This window comes from Sinocyclocheilus anshuiensis, unplaced genomic scaffold (genome assembly GCF_001515605.1).
Source record: "Sinocyclocheilus anshuiensis isolate Anshui unplaced genomic scaffold, SAMN03320099.WGS_v1.1 scaffold1830, whole genome shotgun sequence".
Taxonomy (NCBI): domain Eukaryota; kingdom Metazoa; phylum Chordata; class Actinopteri; order Cypriniformes; family Cyprinidae; genus Sinocyclocheilus; species Sinocyclocheilus anshuiensis.
Window position 1 is genome coordinate 167,345 of NW_015546014.1, and position 17,883 is coordinate 185,227.

The 17,883-nt window shown below is 37.9% G+C and overlaps 1 protein-coding gene across 1 annotated transcript in view; it reads right to left on the bottom strand.

The window, feature by feature from the left end:
- The window catches only part of LOC107698511 (utrophin), a 275,871-nt gene that overhangs the window by 72,245 nt on the left and 185,743 nt on the right, over positions 1-17,883 (bottom strand). Inside the window, exons 53-58 of the mRNA XM_016499536.1 lie at positions 13,564-13,832; positions 12,760-12,906; positions 11,811-11,889; positions 9,472-9,532; positions 2,618-2,679; positions 784-858 (exon numbers count right to left, since the gene is read on the bottom strand). Of these exons, the coding sequence (XP_016355022.1) occupies positions 784-858; positions 2,618-2,679; positions 9,472-9,532; positions 11,811-11,889; positions 12,760-12,906; positions 13,564-13,832 (693 nt within the window). The remainder of the gene's footprint in view (positions 1-783; positions 859-2,617; positions 2,680-9,471; positions 9,533-11,810; positions 11,890-12,759; positions 12,907-13,563; positions 13,833-17,883) is intronic.

A 17,883-nucleotide genomic window follows, 5' to 3' on the forward strand; every position in this document is an offset into this window, starting at 1 on the left:
TGAGCAATGTTCGTACTACTCACTTGAGTTTTGAATGACTCGCTGAAATGGACTGAACTCTAACAGTGTTTTTGCTACTAAAGTTTAAATCCCAGATGCTACTAAATCTTGAAGCTCTTTCCTTATGCATGACAAGAAGGGGTTGTCAATACGGTTTCATGATAGTGGTCTCTTACACTATTGCAAAGGCTAATCTGATGCAGTCTATTATTTACAGACCACACACAAATTATTGCAGTGATCACTAGAATATTATACAAAAATAATAGACCTCTGAATGTATATTTTATTAAGCAATGCAACACAATTTTCACAGAAAACTAAATATAAACTTGTAATGCCAAAACTTAAATGTTCAAGGTTTGCTTTCAAGCTATGTCTTCAAGAACGAACGTGAGCATCAGAAATCTACAAAAATAGAAACTAAGCCACTGGCAAAATGTCTTGTTAGCAGTCACAGCCGGTTAGGGCAAACATCCCGATTAACATGGAAGTTTTATAGCTTGTCACTTCACGGCGTCACGCTCCGTTAGGACACGGTGTCAGCGTCTGAACCATCAACACTATTCATCTTTGATGGAGCGATGGATGCCATATTCCCTGTTTACACTTTTAATGAGACCAATTAACAACTCAAGAAACAAACACGCATGTAAATGAAGAGATCACGTACACACACGCTCCTCACTCATTCTCTGTGTGCTGTTAATTGGGCCTCTCTGAGTTAATTGAGTCGATGGAGTGAGACGATGCAAGCATGCAGCTCTAATATAACACACTTACAGCAGAGGGCTTTCTGTAGCCGGCGGATCTTCATAGCCGTCCTGTATGCCGAGAAGCGCACGTTGTTGAGGTCAGCTAAAGGGAAACAGAAGAGAAAGTGTACTGAACTGAACTGAGTCTGAGTTCAGGAATGAGGAACGTTCAATGTGTGAAAAAGATGTTCGATTCACGGATGAATTGTTTATTTGAGTCCGTTATTTTTAATGATTCGCGACATGTGAAATCCATAAATAGTGCACCATCTGACATGATCTACATACACAATCTGAACTTGACAACAGGGTTATAAAACTGCAGCATTTCATTAAATATTTCACAACAACAAGTTAAAAAAAAAGGTCTGTGTTAATGAGTGTGTTGACAAGCATGTTCTTACACCAGTTAAGGTTAACAAGTCAACAAGATGTAAAGGTCATCTAACAGGTTGAACTGGGTCCTTGTTAGGAAAAGGTCAAAATATGATTGATACACTTTGTCTTTTCTGTCAACTGTAAGTGCTTGTCTTAATTTGTATGCTAATTTCAAAATCTTTTCTAATGTTATTTTTATAGCTATCAGTGCTGTACATGTAAACATATTTAATGAAAGTGTGTATTAGCATTAGTAGCACAGAATTAGCATCAGAATTAGACTACCTATCCTGGCCCAAAATCTGACTGACTCTAAAATTATTCAAATTACATATAATCTTCAATAAATAAATAAATACAAACAATTGGTCTCACGTTTTATTGTTTTTGTTAACTAAAATGATTAAAATTGCTTTCATTAACTAAAATGAAATACACATACATTTATAAACATTTATTATACATATTATATCTATATATTATGTGTGTATATATATATGATATGACAAAAAAACCTTAAAACAAAAATATAACATGAACTTGCAATAAAAAACTACTTGGAAAGCATTTGTTTATGTAAATTTCAATATTTACTAATACTTTATTCAAATCAAAAGTTGTATCTGTTAATATTATTTAATGGAAATGAACGAACAATGAACAGTTGCATTTTTATTAATTAACTTTAACAAAGATTAATAAATACTGTAACAAATGTACTGCTCATTGTTACTGCATTAACTAATATTAAGTAATGGGAACTTATTTTATAGTGTTACCAATAAGTTGAAGTACTAAAATATTACTATTACTATAAAACTGAATTGAAAATAAATTAAAGCTAAATAAAATGTATTTTAAAGCAACAATGACAAACACACCTAAATACTATAATAGTATATAAATAACACAAAAATAAAACTGGTCTAGCCGTTTTTATTAGTGAATAACTAGCGTGAAATAGCAATGAAGAATACATTTACATTATCACAGTCAATAATAAATGTTAATTTCTACATACACTAATACGTTAACATTTAAAGTTTTAGTTAATTAGCATGAACAAACATGTGTTAACAAGGAGCAATAGAATATTTATAAATTAACATTAATCTACACTAATAACTAATATAAAATGTTCTTAATTGTTGCTTTATAATACCTAATGCATTACCTAATGTAAAAAAACTATTTTTTTGAACCAAACCCAAAACTGACCCCCATCACATTTAGTTTGTGTCCTCTCTGTATAACTGTGAATAGTTGCCCTCGGGTTCACGTGTGTGTGTGTGTGTGTGTGTGTGTGTCTCTGGAGGTTTCCTGCCTTTCAGAGACAGCAAACACAGACACACACCTCCTCTGTGGATAGATGCTGTCCAGTATTTCTTCAGCTGTGGATTTAGGCGAGACTTGAGCTGCTCTCAGCGCGTCTCTGAAGGGTGATAAGACACGAGTCTCTGTGTGTGTGTGTTTGTGTCACTTACAGAGAGAGTGATAGAGCTCGGTCATCTTGGGATGGTCCCAGCACGTCGTCTGACTCTGATGACTGCAGAAGACAACAGAGAGGGACAATATGACTCTCTAGTCTCTACACCGTCTGCTGTTATTGTGTGTGTTTGTGCTATTTTTCCATTTGTATGAACAGAATTACAACATTTTGATTCCAACAAATGTTGAATCTCTTAAGTCAGTGATTCCCAAACTTTGTACACAGTTTAACCCCTTAAATGTACCAAATTGATTTGTACAATTTATTTTTTTCTTCCTCCCCTCTCCTTTATAATATATTTATTTACTTAATTATCCTGTGATTATTTGATTTATTTTCAATATTATTTTCCTTCTTTCCTCTCTTTATCTTTTTTAATGTTTTTTTTCCTCCTCCTGGTCTCTCTCACTTTTTTCTTTCTTTCTCTCTCTTGAATAATCTATTTTATATACATTCAAGATAAAGAGGTGTACAACACGTCTGCATAACAATCTTACACCAAACACTTCACATAATTACAAATGTAACTTTACTGTGTGTGTGTGTGTGTGTGTTTTTTTGGGTTAGTTTGTGTGTTCACTGTCTGACTTGGTTTATATTTAAAGCACTGTTTTCCTCCATTTGTACTATGTTTTTCTTTATGTCTTATATTGTCTTGCTCTGAAAAAAAAAAAGAGCTCCACTGGGATTTTAGACACACATTTCAATAATTTGATGACATTTGCATGTTCATTATGTCTCAATGTTGACTAATGTTTATATAGCAAAAAGGTAAACGATTACAACATTTCATCTTTTTAGTAGGTGTGTTTTATTTTTTACTTCTATCTTATATTTACTTATATATTTTTTACTATATCATCACATATTGTGATTGCAACTGTGATATAACGTTATCTCTCATGAAAGCACCCCCACACAGAATTGTTTTAATTGTGTTTAATAATTATTTTTTTTCGATTGGGTAGGCATTGTCTGCTGGCTTCCATTGTGGAATATGCTGTGTTTTCTGCCAACTGGCAACCCGGGGTGTCAAAATACGATTGGCTGAATTGGCAGTGGGTGGAGTCACACAGACCAAAACAAAAACAGACATTCCGTCATGGAACATACGTTTTAAAGCAAAATAACAATAGGGTTACTTGCGTAACCCCGGTTCTCTGATAGCATTAAGTGAGGTGTCTCACTATGGGATACGCCCCTTCCGCGTATTCCTAGAAGCCCTATTACATTACGCCAGCCCCAATTGGCTGGCAGACGTGACGTTGTGTCTGGGAGTGGCCTCCCCACCCCTCAGTATAAAGGGCACAACACAACGTCACCACGACATTCAAAACAAGCACACCTCTTCCTCGCTTCGCACAGCAAGGAGGGTGATCTGGTGAGACACCTCACTTAATGCTATCAGAGAACCGGGGTTACGCAAGTAACCTATTGTTCTCTTTCAAGCATACATTTCGGTGTCTCACTATGGGATATCCTAACTCCCGTATTGCCAGATAGCCTGCCTCGAAGTCTCCTGCCAACCACAATCACCGCATCCGGGACACCGAAACGTATGCTTGAAAGAGAACTGGCTGTTTTTCAGAGAAACGGATACGTAAACGTACCATGTTTCCTAAATATCTGCAAACAGCTGCATTACGCTAGTTTTATGCTTTAGTACAGTCAAAAAATTACACAGCACCTTTAAGTAAAGTTGGAACACACTGATTGTGGACCTCTGGCTATTGGTTAGGAAAAAACAAAACGAACATTGTAACGTTCTTTCACTGTACAGCTTGCTATTCATGATTCAAGCTTAGCAATTCTTAGTGTTTGATGCATGAGCAGAGCTAGATGGTGCGTGGAAAGGTAATCAAGCTTGAAATGTTTGCTAAAATGACTACAGATGACAAGATTTATAAAATAAGTTACATTTTGGTCCGTTCTAAGCCCAAAACTGATCAGATCGCTTCAGAAGATGTGTTTTCGTGAGTTGTATGGATTATTTTTATGTTGCCTTCACATACTTTTAGGAGCTTCAAAGTTGGTCACCACTCACTTTCATTGTACCTACAGAGCGAATATTATTTCTGAAATCTAAAAGTCACAGAAAGTCAAGAAAGTCACACATCTGGGACGGCATGGCATGACAAGTTTCATTTTTGCATGAACTGTTTCTTTAAGAATTAATCTCATGAATAATGTCTGGAGTGGTTCTAATCTTGAGGCAGACAGCAGATTTGCAAGCGAACACGATGTCTGACTGAGTTTCTGTCTCTGTCTCATCATCTCATTTATGACTCGTTCACATGTTGATAGAGGTCCTCTCTCCGCTCCGCTGCTATCGCCAGACGGCTCAAACCGTCTCAGCCAGACCCAACAGACGGAGCGCCGGGGACATGAGCAGCCTTAAACAGACCCTGATGGGTGTTCAGAGCTCAGCTTTACTGACGCATGCAAGGAGCCAGGTGTGATGGCGGATAACCGTTCTGTCACATAAATTGATTTTCAGCGGGATCAGTGAGGACTGCGGTGTTCGGAGGTCTGTGCTCTGGGCTATAATTTAACTGGTTACTGCAAACCGGTGAAATAACCATCTATAGCAGGACAACAGCAAATCATCATCTACAAAACTACAGTCAGCTGCCTTACTGTCTACAGCAATATTCAGTGACGATAGTTTAATAAGACAAAAAGTGTGGTATTTCATCCATCGTACCTGAATATTGCTGTAAATTGCTGAATTGCTGTTCAGTAAATGTTCTATTAATGTGTGGCAATGCATTCTGGGATTTGTGAATTGGTGATTCCATAGCATTCAAAGTATTATAGAAGAACCCTGGCATATCTTGCTGATGCAGTGAATGATTACTCGTATATTTACATGGTATACATCAAAATACCGTGGTACAACCACAGTACATTTTTAATGCTGTGCATCTACTTTCCACTAGCTGTTTCATTGCAAGTGCTGTAATGAAATGACTTCTTACACAACATTTAAAAGTCTGGGGCTGAAATTATTATTATTTTTTTTATGTTTTTGAAAAAAAGTTTCTCATGCTCACCAAGGCTGAATTTATTTGAACAAAATACAGTAAATCAGTAATATTTTGAAATATTATTATAATTTAAAATAACTCTTTTCTATGTGAATATATTGTGTGATCATTACTCCAGTCTTCAGTGTCACATGATCCTTCAGAAATCATTCTGATATGCTGATGTGCTGCTCAAGAAACATTTCTGATTATTGTGAATGTTGATATTTGTATTTGTGTGTGTGTGTGTGTGTGTCTGTCTGTGCGAGTGTGTGAATGTGTGTCTGTGTGAGTGTGTGTGAGTGTGTGTGTGTGTGTGTGAGAGTGTGTGTGTGTGTGTGAGTGTGTGTGTGTGAGTGTGAGTGACTGTGTGTGTGTGTGTGTGTGTGTCTGTGTGTGTGTGTGTGTGTGTGCGCGTGTGTGTGCGTGAGTGTGAGTGTGCGTGAGTGTGTGAAAACCATAATACCTTTTTTTCAGGATTTCTTGATTAAGAGAAAGTTCAACAGAACAAAATTTATTTGAAATAGAAATCTTTTATAGCACAATTACTGTCACTTTTGAGGAATTTAAAGTGTCCTTGCAAAAAAGAAAGAAAACAAGTATTCATTTATTTTTCAAAAGAGAAAAAAAAAAGAAAGAAACTGACTAACTGACCCCAAACTTTAGAAAAGGTGGAGTAAATGTTTAAAGCACTGAAAAAATATATGTGTGTGTGTGTGTGTGCGCGTGTGTGTGCGTGAGTGTGAGTGTGCGTGAGTGTGTGTGTGTGAAAACCATAATACCTTTTTTTCAGGATTTCTTGATTAAGAGAAAGTTCAACAGAACAAAATTTATTTGAAATAGAAATCTTTTATAGCACAATTACTGTCACTTTTGAGGAATTTAAAGTGTCCTTGCAAAAAAGAAAGAAAACAAGTATTCATTTATTTTTCAAAAGAGAAAAAAAAAAGAAAGAAACTGACTAACTGACCCCAAACTTTAGAAAAGGTGGAGTAAATGTTTAAAGCACTGAAAAAATATATGAAGTATATATAATTAAATAAAGAACAAACTAAATAACTGCTTGGTTACATTCTGCATCCTGAGCAGCAGGCAGAGGTTTACAGTACAGGATGTGAGAGGAGTTTCACTGAGAGCTGCTTACAGGATTAGATGCTGCTCTCTCATCTCTCACGCACACACACACACACACACACACACCCCCCCTAGTTTCAAACATACTTCATCCCTTTGATCTCTTCAATTAATGTTTGATTATTTGAATCAGCATAAGTATTTGTGTGTGTTAGAGAAAATTTGTCGAGAAGAGCCAGTATTTCACTCTTGTGAATTGCAAGAATCTTGGCTTATATAAAAGCAAAGCAAAAGCAAAGCAAAACTCCAGATGAACAGATGACAGATAATATTAATAAAAAAATTCAATAATTTTGTCTATAAAAATATAATATACATAATAAAACACAAACCATATAAATGTCTATAAAATATATAATATTCAATCTAATTTCACTGTAAAGTCATTCTATTATGCAAACATATATAATAGAAAATAATTACAATAATTGTAATTATTTATATATGTGTATATATCACATATAATCATCATCATCAATACAAAGTTTCATGGTATAAGGTGCATTCGATTCACATATCTGTTTTAATTCTAACATAAAAGAGTGAATAGATTTAAATACATGTGCTATTTAAATTATTTTAATATAACATTAATGTTAATATAATACCATTATTAATAATTTATTTGTTAGGTATGGTTCCATGCACTAAGCAGAATAATGTTCTACTGTTCATTAAACAAACAAACAAAAAAGAGTGAGACATGGACATTACTAAAATGAACAAAAGAGATCTGAAATCAGATTTAAGGCCAGGAACAGTGTGAATGCAAAGAGAACTGGTTCATTTTTCACTTTTTGATCCACTTAAAGGCGTTTTATTAAAGATCACCCAAGTGCAAAAACACCTTATTTGTGGCTGTTTTGTCTCAAGTCTCTTTTCTTGAAAGCCGTTTGACAGGTAAAGCAGCCTGTCATGGCCAACAAGCTCCCGCAGATCGCCCTCCACACCGATCTCTGACTTCAGACGGCTGAGGGCTTTCCCTCACAATTACCAGGGCGCCGAGAGCCAGCGACTTTTAATTAGGAAGACCAATACACTTTGCTAATTGCCGCTGCCTCAGAACAGGAAGATCAATGAGCCGAGAGGACACGTCGTACAGAGAACCAAACGTTTGTTCTGGAGATCAGCTCTAGATGTAAGAGCACAGAGAGCTTCGAGCAGCCTCATACAAGGCTTTCTGCAAATGTAAGAGAGATTCCCTCGGGAAATGAAACGATGAGAATAAAGCATCTCTGCTGTATTCATATATGCACGGCCATATGGGGACTGTCAGAGAAGAGGAGTTCAGCTACCGGGCATTCGTCACAACACACCTGCTGCCCTGCACACACACGGCTGCTTTTGTCTGTTTCTGCTTTTACAGGCCCCTTTCATCTCCTTTTCTCAACTACAAAACTCCAGGGTTAAAACGTAACGTAACGCACTGCTGATCTGGAACAATCTGTTCGGCACAATTCAGCATCACAGTTTAGTGACTAATAACTGTAGTAGACCATGCATTTTAATAGACACCACAGATGCCATGGTGAATTTCCGTAAAGTCTATTCTATTTTTTTTTTGCTCTCTAGGTCACTATTATTTTTCCATCTTAATTCACATGCCATTCATCCTCCTCCATGTCTGGCTCATTGTCAGGATGCTGCTGTAAGCAAAAGTCTTTCTCTCTCGGGGCTCGATGGGCACTTAGCTGAAGGGACAATGTATTCGGGCAGAGGAGTTGTAACTGAGGGAATTGCTTATAGTCTGCAGAGATGTTGTGAGGTCACGCTTGAATTTACTGAATAAATCCTGCTTGCCGTGGTGGCTCGGATTTGACTGTTTTTTACATGACAAATGTGAGTTAGGATACAGAACCTGATCTCCACTGAGACCCTGGGGTCCTAGATCAGGCCAATAAGTTTGGGATTGTGTTTTTTTTTTCCTTCCATTTTTTAAAGATTTTTTTTTTTTTCCCCAGCAAGGATGCATTAAATTGATCAAAATTGACAGTAAATTCATTCATGATGTTACAAAGGATTTTTCTTTCAAATAACTGTTTTTCTGTCAAATAACACAATATATACAATATATATATATTGTAGTTTTCACAAAAACATGAAGCAGCACAACTGCTTTCATCATTGATAATAATCAGAAATGTTTCTTGAGCAGCATATTAGAATGATTTCTGAAGGATCATGTGACACTGAAGACTGGAGTAATGATGCTGAAAATTCAGCTTTGATCTCAGGAATAAATTATATTTTAAAATGTATTCACACAGAAAACAGTCAATTTAAATTCTAATAATATTTCTACATTTTTTATTATATTTTTATATTTAATAAATTCAGCCTCAGAGATTTTCAAAACATTTTTAACATCTTACCGACTCAAACTTTTGAACGGCAGTTTATATTAAAAATAAATTTAAAAATGTACAATAACAATTTGCTCCCGAAATGTGTCAATGCCAAAAGTAATTCGCAAAGGTGTCCCTATGAGCCATACATCAGCTCAGTCCACCATTTCAGCCAAACTTTGAAACCGTTTGCTAGTGTGTTTCTATGTTCAAAAAGCGGATTTCACACCATGCTGGTGTCAAAACGACTCGGTTCCGCTCCGACAGCTCTGAAGTGAAAGCACCCTTAAAGAGATCAGTCCACATTGAAACAGATGTGCGGCTATGTCTGAGGGAGCACTTACTTGATGTAGTAGGGCACTTTATTCTGGGACACTGCTCTCTGCCAGGGCACCTGCACCGAAGCTGCGGACACATAATAAAAGATTGATTAGAGCGGAGATCAGGGGTCTGATCTCAACTCTGTTGGTAAATGAAGCATTAATTAAGAACATCTCTCTCATATCAGCGGACTCTCGCTCTTTTAATTTCTCCAGACACTAAAGTAACGTTCCCAAGGTTCACACTGGATGATATATATCGCAGAACTGCTCTCTCAGCAGAATTTACTGGACGCAACACTTTACTGGATTTCACAGCGAATGTCATGGGATTCAAGATGCTACAACTTGCAACTGCACCGAAGCTGCGGACACATAATAAAAGATTGATTAGAGCGGAGATCAGGGGTCTGATCTCAACTCTGTTGGTAAATGAAGCATTAATTAAGAACATCTCTCTCATATCAGCGGACTCTCGCTCTTTTAATTTCTCCAGACACTAAAGTAACGTTCCCAAGGTTCACACTGGATGATATATATCGCAGAACTGCTCTCTCAGCAGAATTTACTGGACGCAACACTTTACTGGATTTCACAGCGAATGTCATGGGATTCAAGATGCTACAACTTCAAAGGCTCTAAAAAAAACTCTAGTGACGGTCTTAAGTAAAGAGCTTTCCGCATGTCTCGTGTCAGCATTACACAAACTGTAGAGTAACTTACAGCACAGGCATGGATAAGAAAAGGAGGCAGGTAACACAAGGTTAAAAAAAAAAAAAAAAAACTTAACCCCATTTACTGCCAACATTTCGGAAATAAGGTGTAGGGTGAGAAAGAATATTGTTTTATGTACTGTTATTGTTACATCTTATTTAATATAATGTAATTGACACATTTTCATTGCCAATAAAGGAAACATTAAAACTGATAAAATAAAACGTGTGTGTTAATGACTGCTCTTGACAGCCCATTGAAACAGAAAATAGTGGACAGTTAACCTCTGAATTATTAAACACAAAAGCTTTGCCACTGTTAAAAGTGTATATGTGTGTGCTGAGGTGTGATTTTCCATCATATCTGACACTGGCTGCTTAATTTTTCATGGCTGACAGTTACTGTTTGTGTGTGAGTGTAAACTTGTGCCAATTAAAATCAAATTAATTTTCATTATTTTTGTCCCCTCAATGAGAATGAGTTGGCAAATCTCTGTGATTACAGCACTGATACTATTAACACTCTACAAAAGCAATTACATCCGTGAATATTACATGAACATTAAATATTTAAAGTAGAGACTGAAACAAGTTGCTACTATTCTCCCCAAACAAAGAGAAGACATTTAAGTCAGAAATGCAAGGGATTTTTCACTGGTTTTCATATCTTCAAGATGAATATCTCTTAGTAAAGTAAACAGACCTTTCATCAACAAGTTTGAAGACTGAAGCATCAATTATTTCAAATTGTGCAGGATAAGCTAACTATACCTAACCACATATACTAGTATAAACAGTTGAAAACAGCAAAATGTGTCACCAGAGTGTGTTATGTTTTAGATGCTGTCATGCTGGTGTTCCCATCCGGATCTTAACTAGTTTAACCAGCGAGACTTCATTGGTCAACCGATTTCACTAGCTGCTCATATACTGTGTTGGTCCACCAGCTACACCAGCTTCAAACTAACACTAACCATTGAGAACTCATGCTGTCTAAGCTGGTCTTTTCAGGAGGGGTTGTAATAGTAAAGTTGCCTTGGCAAGTACCACTAACTTTTCAGGCAGCACTGAAGCCCAGTGAAATAAAGCTGACATTATAGTGTGAATTTATTCATGTGTTTTGACTCACTGGATAAGAAGTGTTGAGAGGAGGGTCCAAAATCCCTGTGTGCTTCCTGTAAGAGCTTCAACCTGTCCTCTACAGCCGCCTGGAGACAGACAGAGACAGGGAGAGAGAAAGTTAGGTTGGCTGCTAAATGGAATATGACAAACAAGCTGAAAAAAAAATGCATCCACACAGTCACAGCAGGGCACAAATCTCAGCGCATGAAAGACAGTAATGAACAGACACACTCAAGACTTAGTCCTTCTGCACCGTCAGTGAGTGTGCTAAACAGATCCTGAGGAAAACAGATACAGTCTCATCAGACACATCACACACACACCACTTCTGAGAACAACATACATCCTCACGCACACAGACTGCACTAATGACACAAGAGAAGAGACTGGATTTATTAGGATTTGTTATTAGGAAGGGAAGGGAAGGTAAGGGAAGGGAAGGGAAAATGGAAGGGAAGGGAAGGGAAGGGAAAAGGGAAGGGAAGGCAAGGGAATATAGTGTGAATTTATTCATGTGTTTTGACTCACTGGATAAGAAGTGTTGAGAGGAGGGTCCAAAATCCCTGTGTGCTTCCTGTAAGAGCTTCAACCTGTCCTCTACAGCCGCCTGGAGACAGACAGAGACAGGGAGAGAGAAAGTTAGGTTGGCTGCTAAATGGAATATGACAAACAAGCTGAAAAAAAAATGCATCCACACAGTCACAGCAGGGCACAAATCTCAGCGCATGAAAGACAGTAATGAACAGACACACTCAAGACTTAGTCCTTCTGCACCGTCAGTGAGTGTGCTAAACAGATCCTGAGGAAAACAGATACAGTCTCATCAGACACATCACACACACACCACTTCTGAGAACAACATACATCCTCACGCACACAGACTGCACTAATGACACAAGAGAAGAGACTGGATTTATTAGGATTTGTTATTAGGAAGGGAAGGGAAGGTAAGGGAAGGGAAGGGAAAATGGAAGGGAAGGGAAGGGAAGGGAAAAGGGAAGGGAAGGGAAGGGAAGGGAAGGGAAGGGAAGATGGAAGGGAAAATGGAAGGGAAGGGAAGGGAAAATGGAAGGGAAGGGAAGGGAAGGGAAGAATGGAAAAGGCAAGGGAAAAGGGAAGGAAATGGAAAAGGGAAGGGAAAAGGGAAGGATATATGAAAAAGAACAGGAAGAGGAGAGGAGTGTGTATGAAATGAAAAAGAAGTGGAAGAATTAGGAAAGGAAAATGAAAAGGAGAGGAGTATGCAGATAACCTGCATGAAAGGAACAGGAAAGGAAAAGGAAAATGAATGAGGAAAGGAAAGCAAAGGAAATGGGAAAATAAAAAAGAAAGGAATAGAAAAAGGAAATGAATATGCATCGCACCTGCATAAACAGAACAGGAAGATGAAGGAGAAGGAAAGCAAAAGGGAAAGGAAAAACTACAGGAAAAAAAAGTAATATGGAAAAAGGAAAAGGCAAAATAATAGGCAAAAGACCTGCAGTAGTTTCCAGCGCATGTTGAGGTTGTCTAACTGGCGGTTGGCGGTGGAGGACAGCTGGACATCCAGTGGGGTCAGCTGACCTGCCAGATCATTCACAGCTCGGACATCCTGTTTCAGAGGCGCGATCTCATCACAGAACACCTGAAACACACACAGAGAGAGAGAGAGAGAGAGAGAGAGAGAGAGAAATAAATCACATTACCATCTTTATCTCTGCATATCGCCCAAACACAAATTTAAATAAATCATCAGCCGGAGCGTTTGGCAATGACTCATAGCATGTGTGAGAGGTGTAACAGCGTCATCGTGGGATAAAACTATAAAAATAGCTTCAGGCAGGAAAATGATTAACTAGAATATACTAGAATAATCCTTAAAGGAATAGTTCACACAAAAATGGAAATTCTGTCACTATTTACCCTCCCTTGTGTTCTTCAAACCCAAAGGATTATGTTTCTTTAATGGAATACCTTATGATCGAGATGTTAAACTAAATGTTCACATAGTTCTTGTTCATACAATGAAAGTAAAATTGACCAGGGCCTGTCATACTGCAAAAAAGCCAATTTTTTGGTATCTTTTATGCACCTTTTTGTCCTTTTTGAAGCTTCACAACCCCCATTTCCTAGTAGTGAAAAGCATCATGATGAATATCTTCTTTTATGCTCCACAGAAGTAAGTAAGTCATACAGGTTTGAAATGAAATCATGAATGAATGATGACAGAATTATCATTTTTAGAATTAATAATCCAGGATGAATTGACTGAACTTTCATACCGACAAGAAAAGTAACGTACCGTTGTTTTCTCGATGTGATCCTGTAGGGAATCTATGAGAAGGTCTCCCACCGGTTGCCACCCTGCTTTGAGCTCCTCGGCCTGGGCTAGACGCAGGTCCAGCTGGTCCATGGAGCTCTGGAGATCCTGGAGTTTATCCAGTGCTCTGTCCACCTGCTCTTGCCAGGTTCCCGCGTGTCCCATCAGCCTCTCCCAGCGCTCGCCCACCTCTGCAGTCTGCTTACGAATCGCCTTAGCCACCCGCTGGGCCTTCTCCTCCGGGGTCAGCTCTATGAAAAACAGCAGACGCAAACTCAATTTAAATTACATCTTCACTTCCATTGACCTCAATTAAGTTCATTTTGGAAACTTTTGTAATAAAAAAGGTAAATTCAGCCGGCAACAAGAGACTCTACTTCTGGAATGGTTTCTATTTCTGTAATGTTGTGTCTGGGAACAAAAACATATTAACTATGGGCTTAATCACACCTGCCTCATTTCATAACCTGCCATGTTTTCTCCCTTAGTTTGGTTAAATACATTACACACACACAAAAAAAAAAAAAAAGTTTCAATCATGACAACTCTCTTAAGATTTTAGCATGGTGATGTATATGACAATGGTAATGTATTTGGTCTTGGTGGAATAGATCTGCTACACTGCTGCTGAATTGCTGCTGCTGTTGGTTATTGCTGTAGTTGTAGATTATTGCTGCAAGCAAGTACAGGAACTTGCTACTGTCAATGCATACGGCGATACAGTGCTGTTGCTTATTTAAGACATACTGCTGCTGCACAAATAGCATAGAAAATAACCCCCCAACAAAGCTGGAAGAAGAAAACAAAACAACTAAATATGTACGCTGCTGCTATACAATAATATGCTTAAAATCATCCATATAAGGCAGAAGAAATATAAAAGATAAAACCCCCCAGAACAAGCAGATCTATTGCCAAGACGTATGTACTCCTGCTGCTCCGAAAAGCCGTGAGACCGTATGTTTGCGATCTATGTGAGCCTGGGCCGGCTTTGCCGAATGGCGTAACGCTAGTGAACTAATGCTGTGTGTAGCTTAAAGTATAGTGACCTGAGTTAAATGTGTTTCTGGGCTAATGGAGCCCAGATAAATTAACTAGTGGCTAAACAATGTGAACCTGGGTTCTGTACCCTTAGGTTTATTTAACTAATGACCTAAATAACGATGTGTGTCAATTGCGTTTGGATGCACACCAAAACAAATCAGTCCAAAATCGTATGAACAATGTGGTCTCGGCCTGATTGGAAACAAACATTGGAATGGTTTACTTGTGGTGAGACAACAAATCAATCTGACCCGAAAGACCAAAAAAGCATAGTTGAAAACCAAAGATCTCTAAATGTTGTGCAACTGCTGCTGCTATGCAATAATATGCTTAAAATCATCCCTATAAGGCAGAAGGAATATAAAAGATAAAACCCCCCAACACAAGCAGATCTATTGCCAAGACATATGTACTGCTGCTGCTCCAGAGAGCCATGAGACTGGGCCGGCTTTGCCGAATGGCTTAACGCTAGTGAACTATTGCTGTGTCTCCCTGATCAGTTGACCAGATAGCTTAAACTAGTGACCTGAGTTAAATGTGTTTCTGGGCTAATGGAGCCCAGATAAGTTAACTAGTGGCTTAACAATGTGAACCAGGGTGCTGTACACTTAGGTTTATTTAACTAATGACCTAAATAACTATGTGTGTCTGAGCCAATAGCTCAAACTTACCTAGATAGAAACGCGCAATATGTGTGCCATTAACAAACAGCAGGCTAATGGAGCCCAGAAAAATTATTTAGTGGCTTAGCAATGTGAACCTGGGAGCTGTACCCTTAGGTTTATTTAACTAATGACCTAAATAACTATGTGTGTCTGAGCCAATAGCTCAAACTTACCTAGGTAGAAACGTGCACTGCGTGTCGTTAACAAACAGGAATCACACTGTAGGCTACTAGATGAAGTAACCCCCAGCAACCACCTGACTCAGGCTCACGCGGCCTGAGCAAATCGTTTTAAATTTGTCATTCAAAAGTTGGAAATTTGTTTTATTTAAAAAAAAAATAATTCCATTAACGTTCATCAATGTTACTGCAATGGAAATACTTACCTGTAACCTATTAAAGGTGCCATAGAATGCATTGATACAATATTTTAAATTGTTCTCTGATATCTACATAGAAGGTATGTGGCTTAGGTAAGGACAAAAAATCTCCAGAAACGGTTTTACATGTCCATTTACAACCCTAGGATTTGTCCCTAGAATGAAATGGTCTGGTTTTACCTTATTTGGAAGGGTCATGAATAATAATGTTGAGCTCTGCTCTGATTGGCTGTTTCACAGTGCGTTTCTGTGCCTTTCTGAATACAGACACCAACCCATCCCTGCACATCACATCCCCTGCACAGCCTGGAACATGACATTTATTTCCATGATCTGCCATTTTCACTATTATCTTCGCTTGTATCTTCACAATACCTGCAGAACTTCTGATGATTCTGCTGTGCAGGTTCGGCTGGCGGCTGGTATAGAACATGGGCGGGTATATGCAAATGTTGGGGGCGTAACTATTAGTGATCCCGACTGTAACGTCACATTCAGTGTTATGTTCTGACTCGCCTATTTTTCAGTGGTCTTTTGCATGCACGAGATTTACATAAGGAGGAAACAATGGTGTTTGAGTCTCACAGTATGTCATTTCCATGTACAGAACAGTTATTATGCAACCATGCCAAGGTAAATACAGTTTTCCATTCTATGGCACCTTTAACAAAATATTTGGCGAAAGAATAAATCACTGTACACCCTTGTAGTTGTGGTGTCATATGCCCAGGACTAATTCTGCCTCAAAAGCAGCTGCTCACTTATTTTGATAATTTAAAATATTTATATTGCATATTAAGAACAATACTGTTTTCATTGTATAAACACATCATTAGCAAAATGCATGTTCAATCCAAGATGGAATATGTAAGCTGCTGCTACTGCACAAAGAGACTGAACTGCTGAGAGCTCCATTAATTAGGCATATAAGTAGCTAGGCGAATGCCTATTTTACTCTAACATGGTGTCTATGTCAGATGCGAGTGGCACAACATGACAAGTCAATAGACACGTTACGATAGGTAAAGCTGTCCGCAATGTATGCAGTGCGACACAGCCGACGCAACAACACTTCTGCTACTGCTGCTATTGATAATATTCACTAACATTTCAATACTGAGTTGAAGTACATGCTGTTGCTGTTAATTATATTCACAATGTTGTAGTAGGAATTTATTGTGCGAGCTGTTGCAGTTGTAATATTTAATCAGAATTTGCAAAGCATAATCTACTGCTGCTGCACGAAACCTGTAAGCCCCGTTGAATAAGCCAAGTAATAAATGCCTATTGCACTTTAAAGAGTTAATTTACCCTCCATGAGTTATCACTAAAATGTCATGCAACTAAAGCGTTTTCTGCTGCCACTGCTATATTAGCAACAATAATAATTTGACTTGCTATGCATGCTGCTGCTAATATTATTTCTAACCTCGCATCTGAATTTACTATGCATGCTATAAAATTTGCTAACATTGCGATCTGAATAGCTATGCATACTGCTGCACAAACGTACTTAGAATTACTGCCCCTTTATTAAATAAAAAAACACAACCAATTAATGCTTATTTTGCTTTGAAGAGTTCTGTAAACCCTGTTGAATCGAATAGCAAAGTAATAAAATGCCTATTTCACCTAAAAAGTTCACTACCATCCAAGCGTTATCTTATCACTGAAATTTCATGCAACTAAATGTACTTTCTGCTGTCGCTGCTATATTAGCAGCAATAATAATAATTGGATTGCCATGCAGACTGCTGCTAATATTTCTAGCATTGCATCTGAATTTGCTACGCGTGCTGCTGCTATTAAAATTCACTAAACTTGCGATCTGAATAGCTATGCATACTGCTGCTACAGCTGCACTATGCAGCTGCTATTAGCCTCTTTACTAAATAAGCAAACTAGGGATGCCAACGATTAATTGACAATTGATTAATTGTCGATAAGAGATGCAATCGATTGTCGATTAAGCAGTTTCATTTTGGGGTGTGTGCGGCTCATGCGCAAAACACATGCAAGCGGCTGTGAGCGATGGTGACGGGGCTGGATCTTTGGTGAAATTAATACACTAACGTACAAATTACGCTTTTAATGTGATCCAAACTTTAAAAGTACATTAAAACAGAAACAATATAAATTTATTTTGTATTGAAATGTAGTAACTAAGTCATGTTTAATTATAATTTCCCCAGATATAATTGTTTCATACCGGGC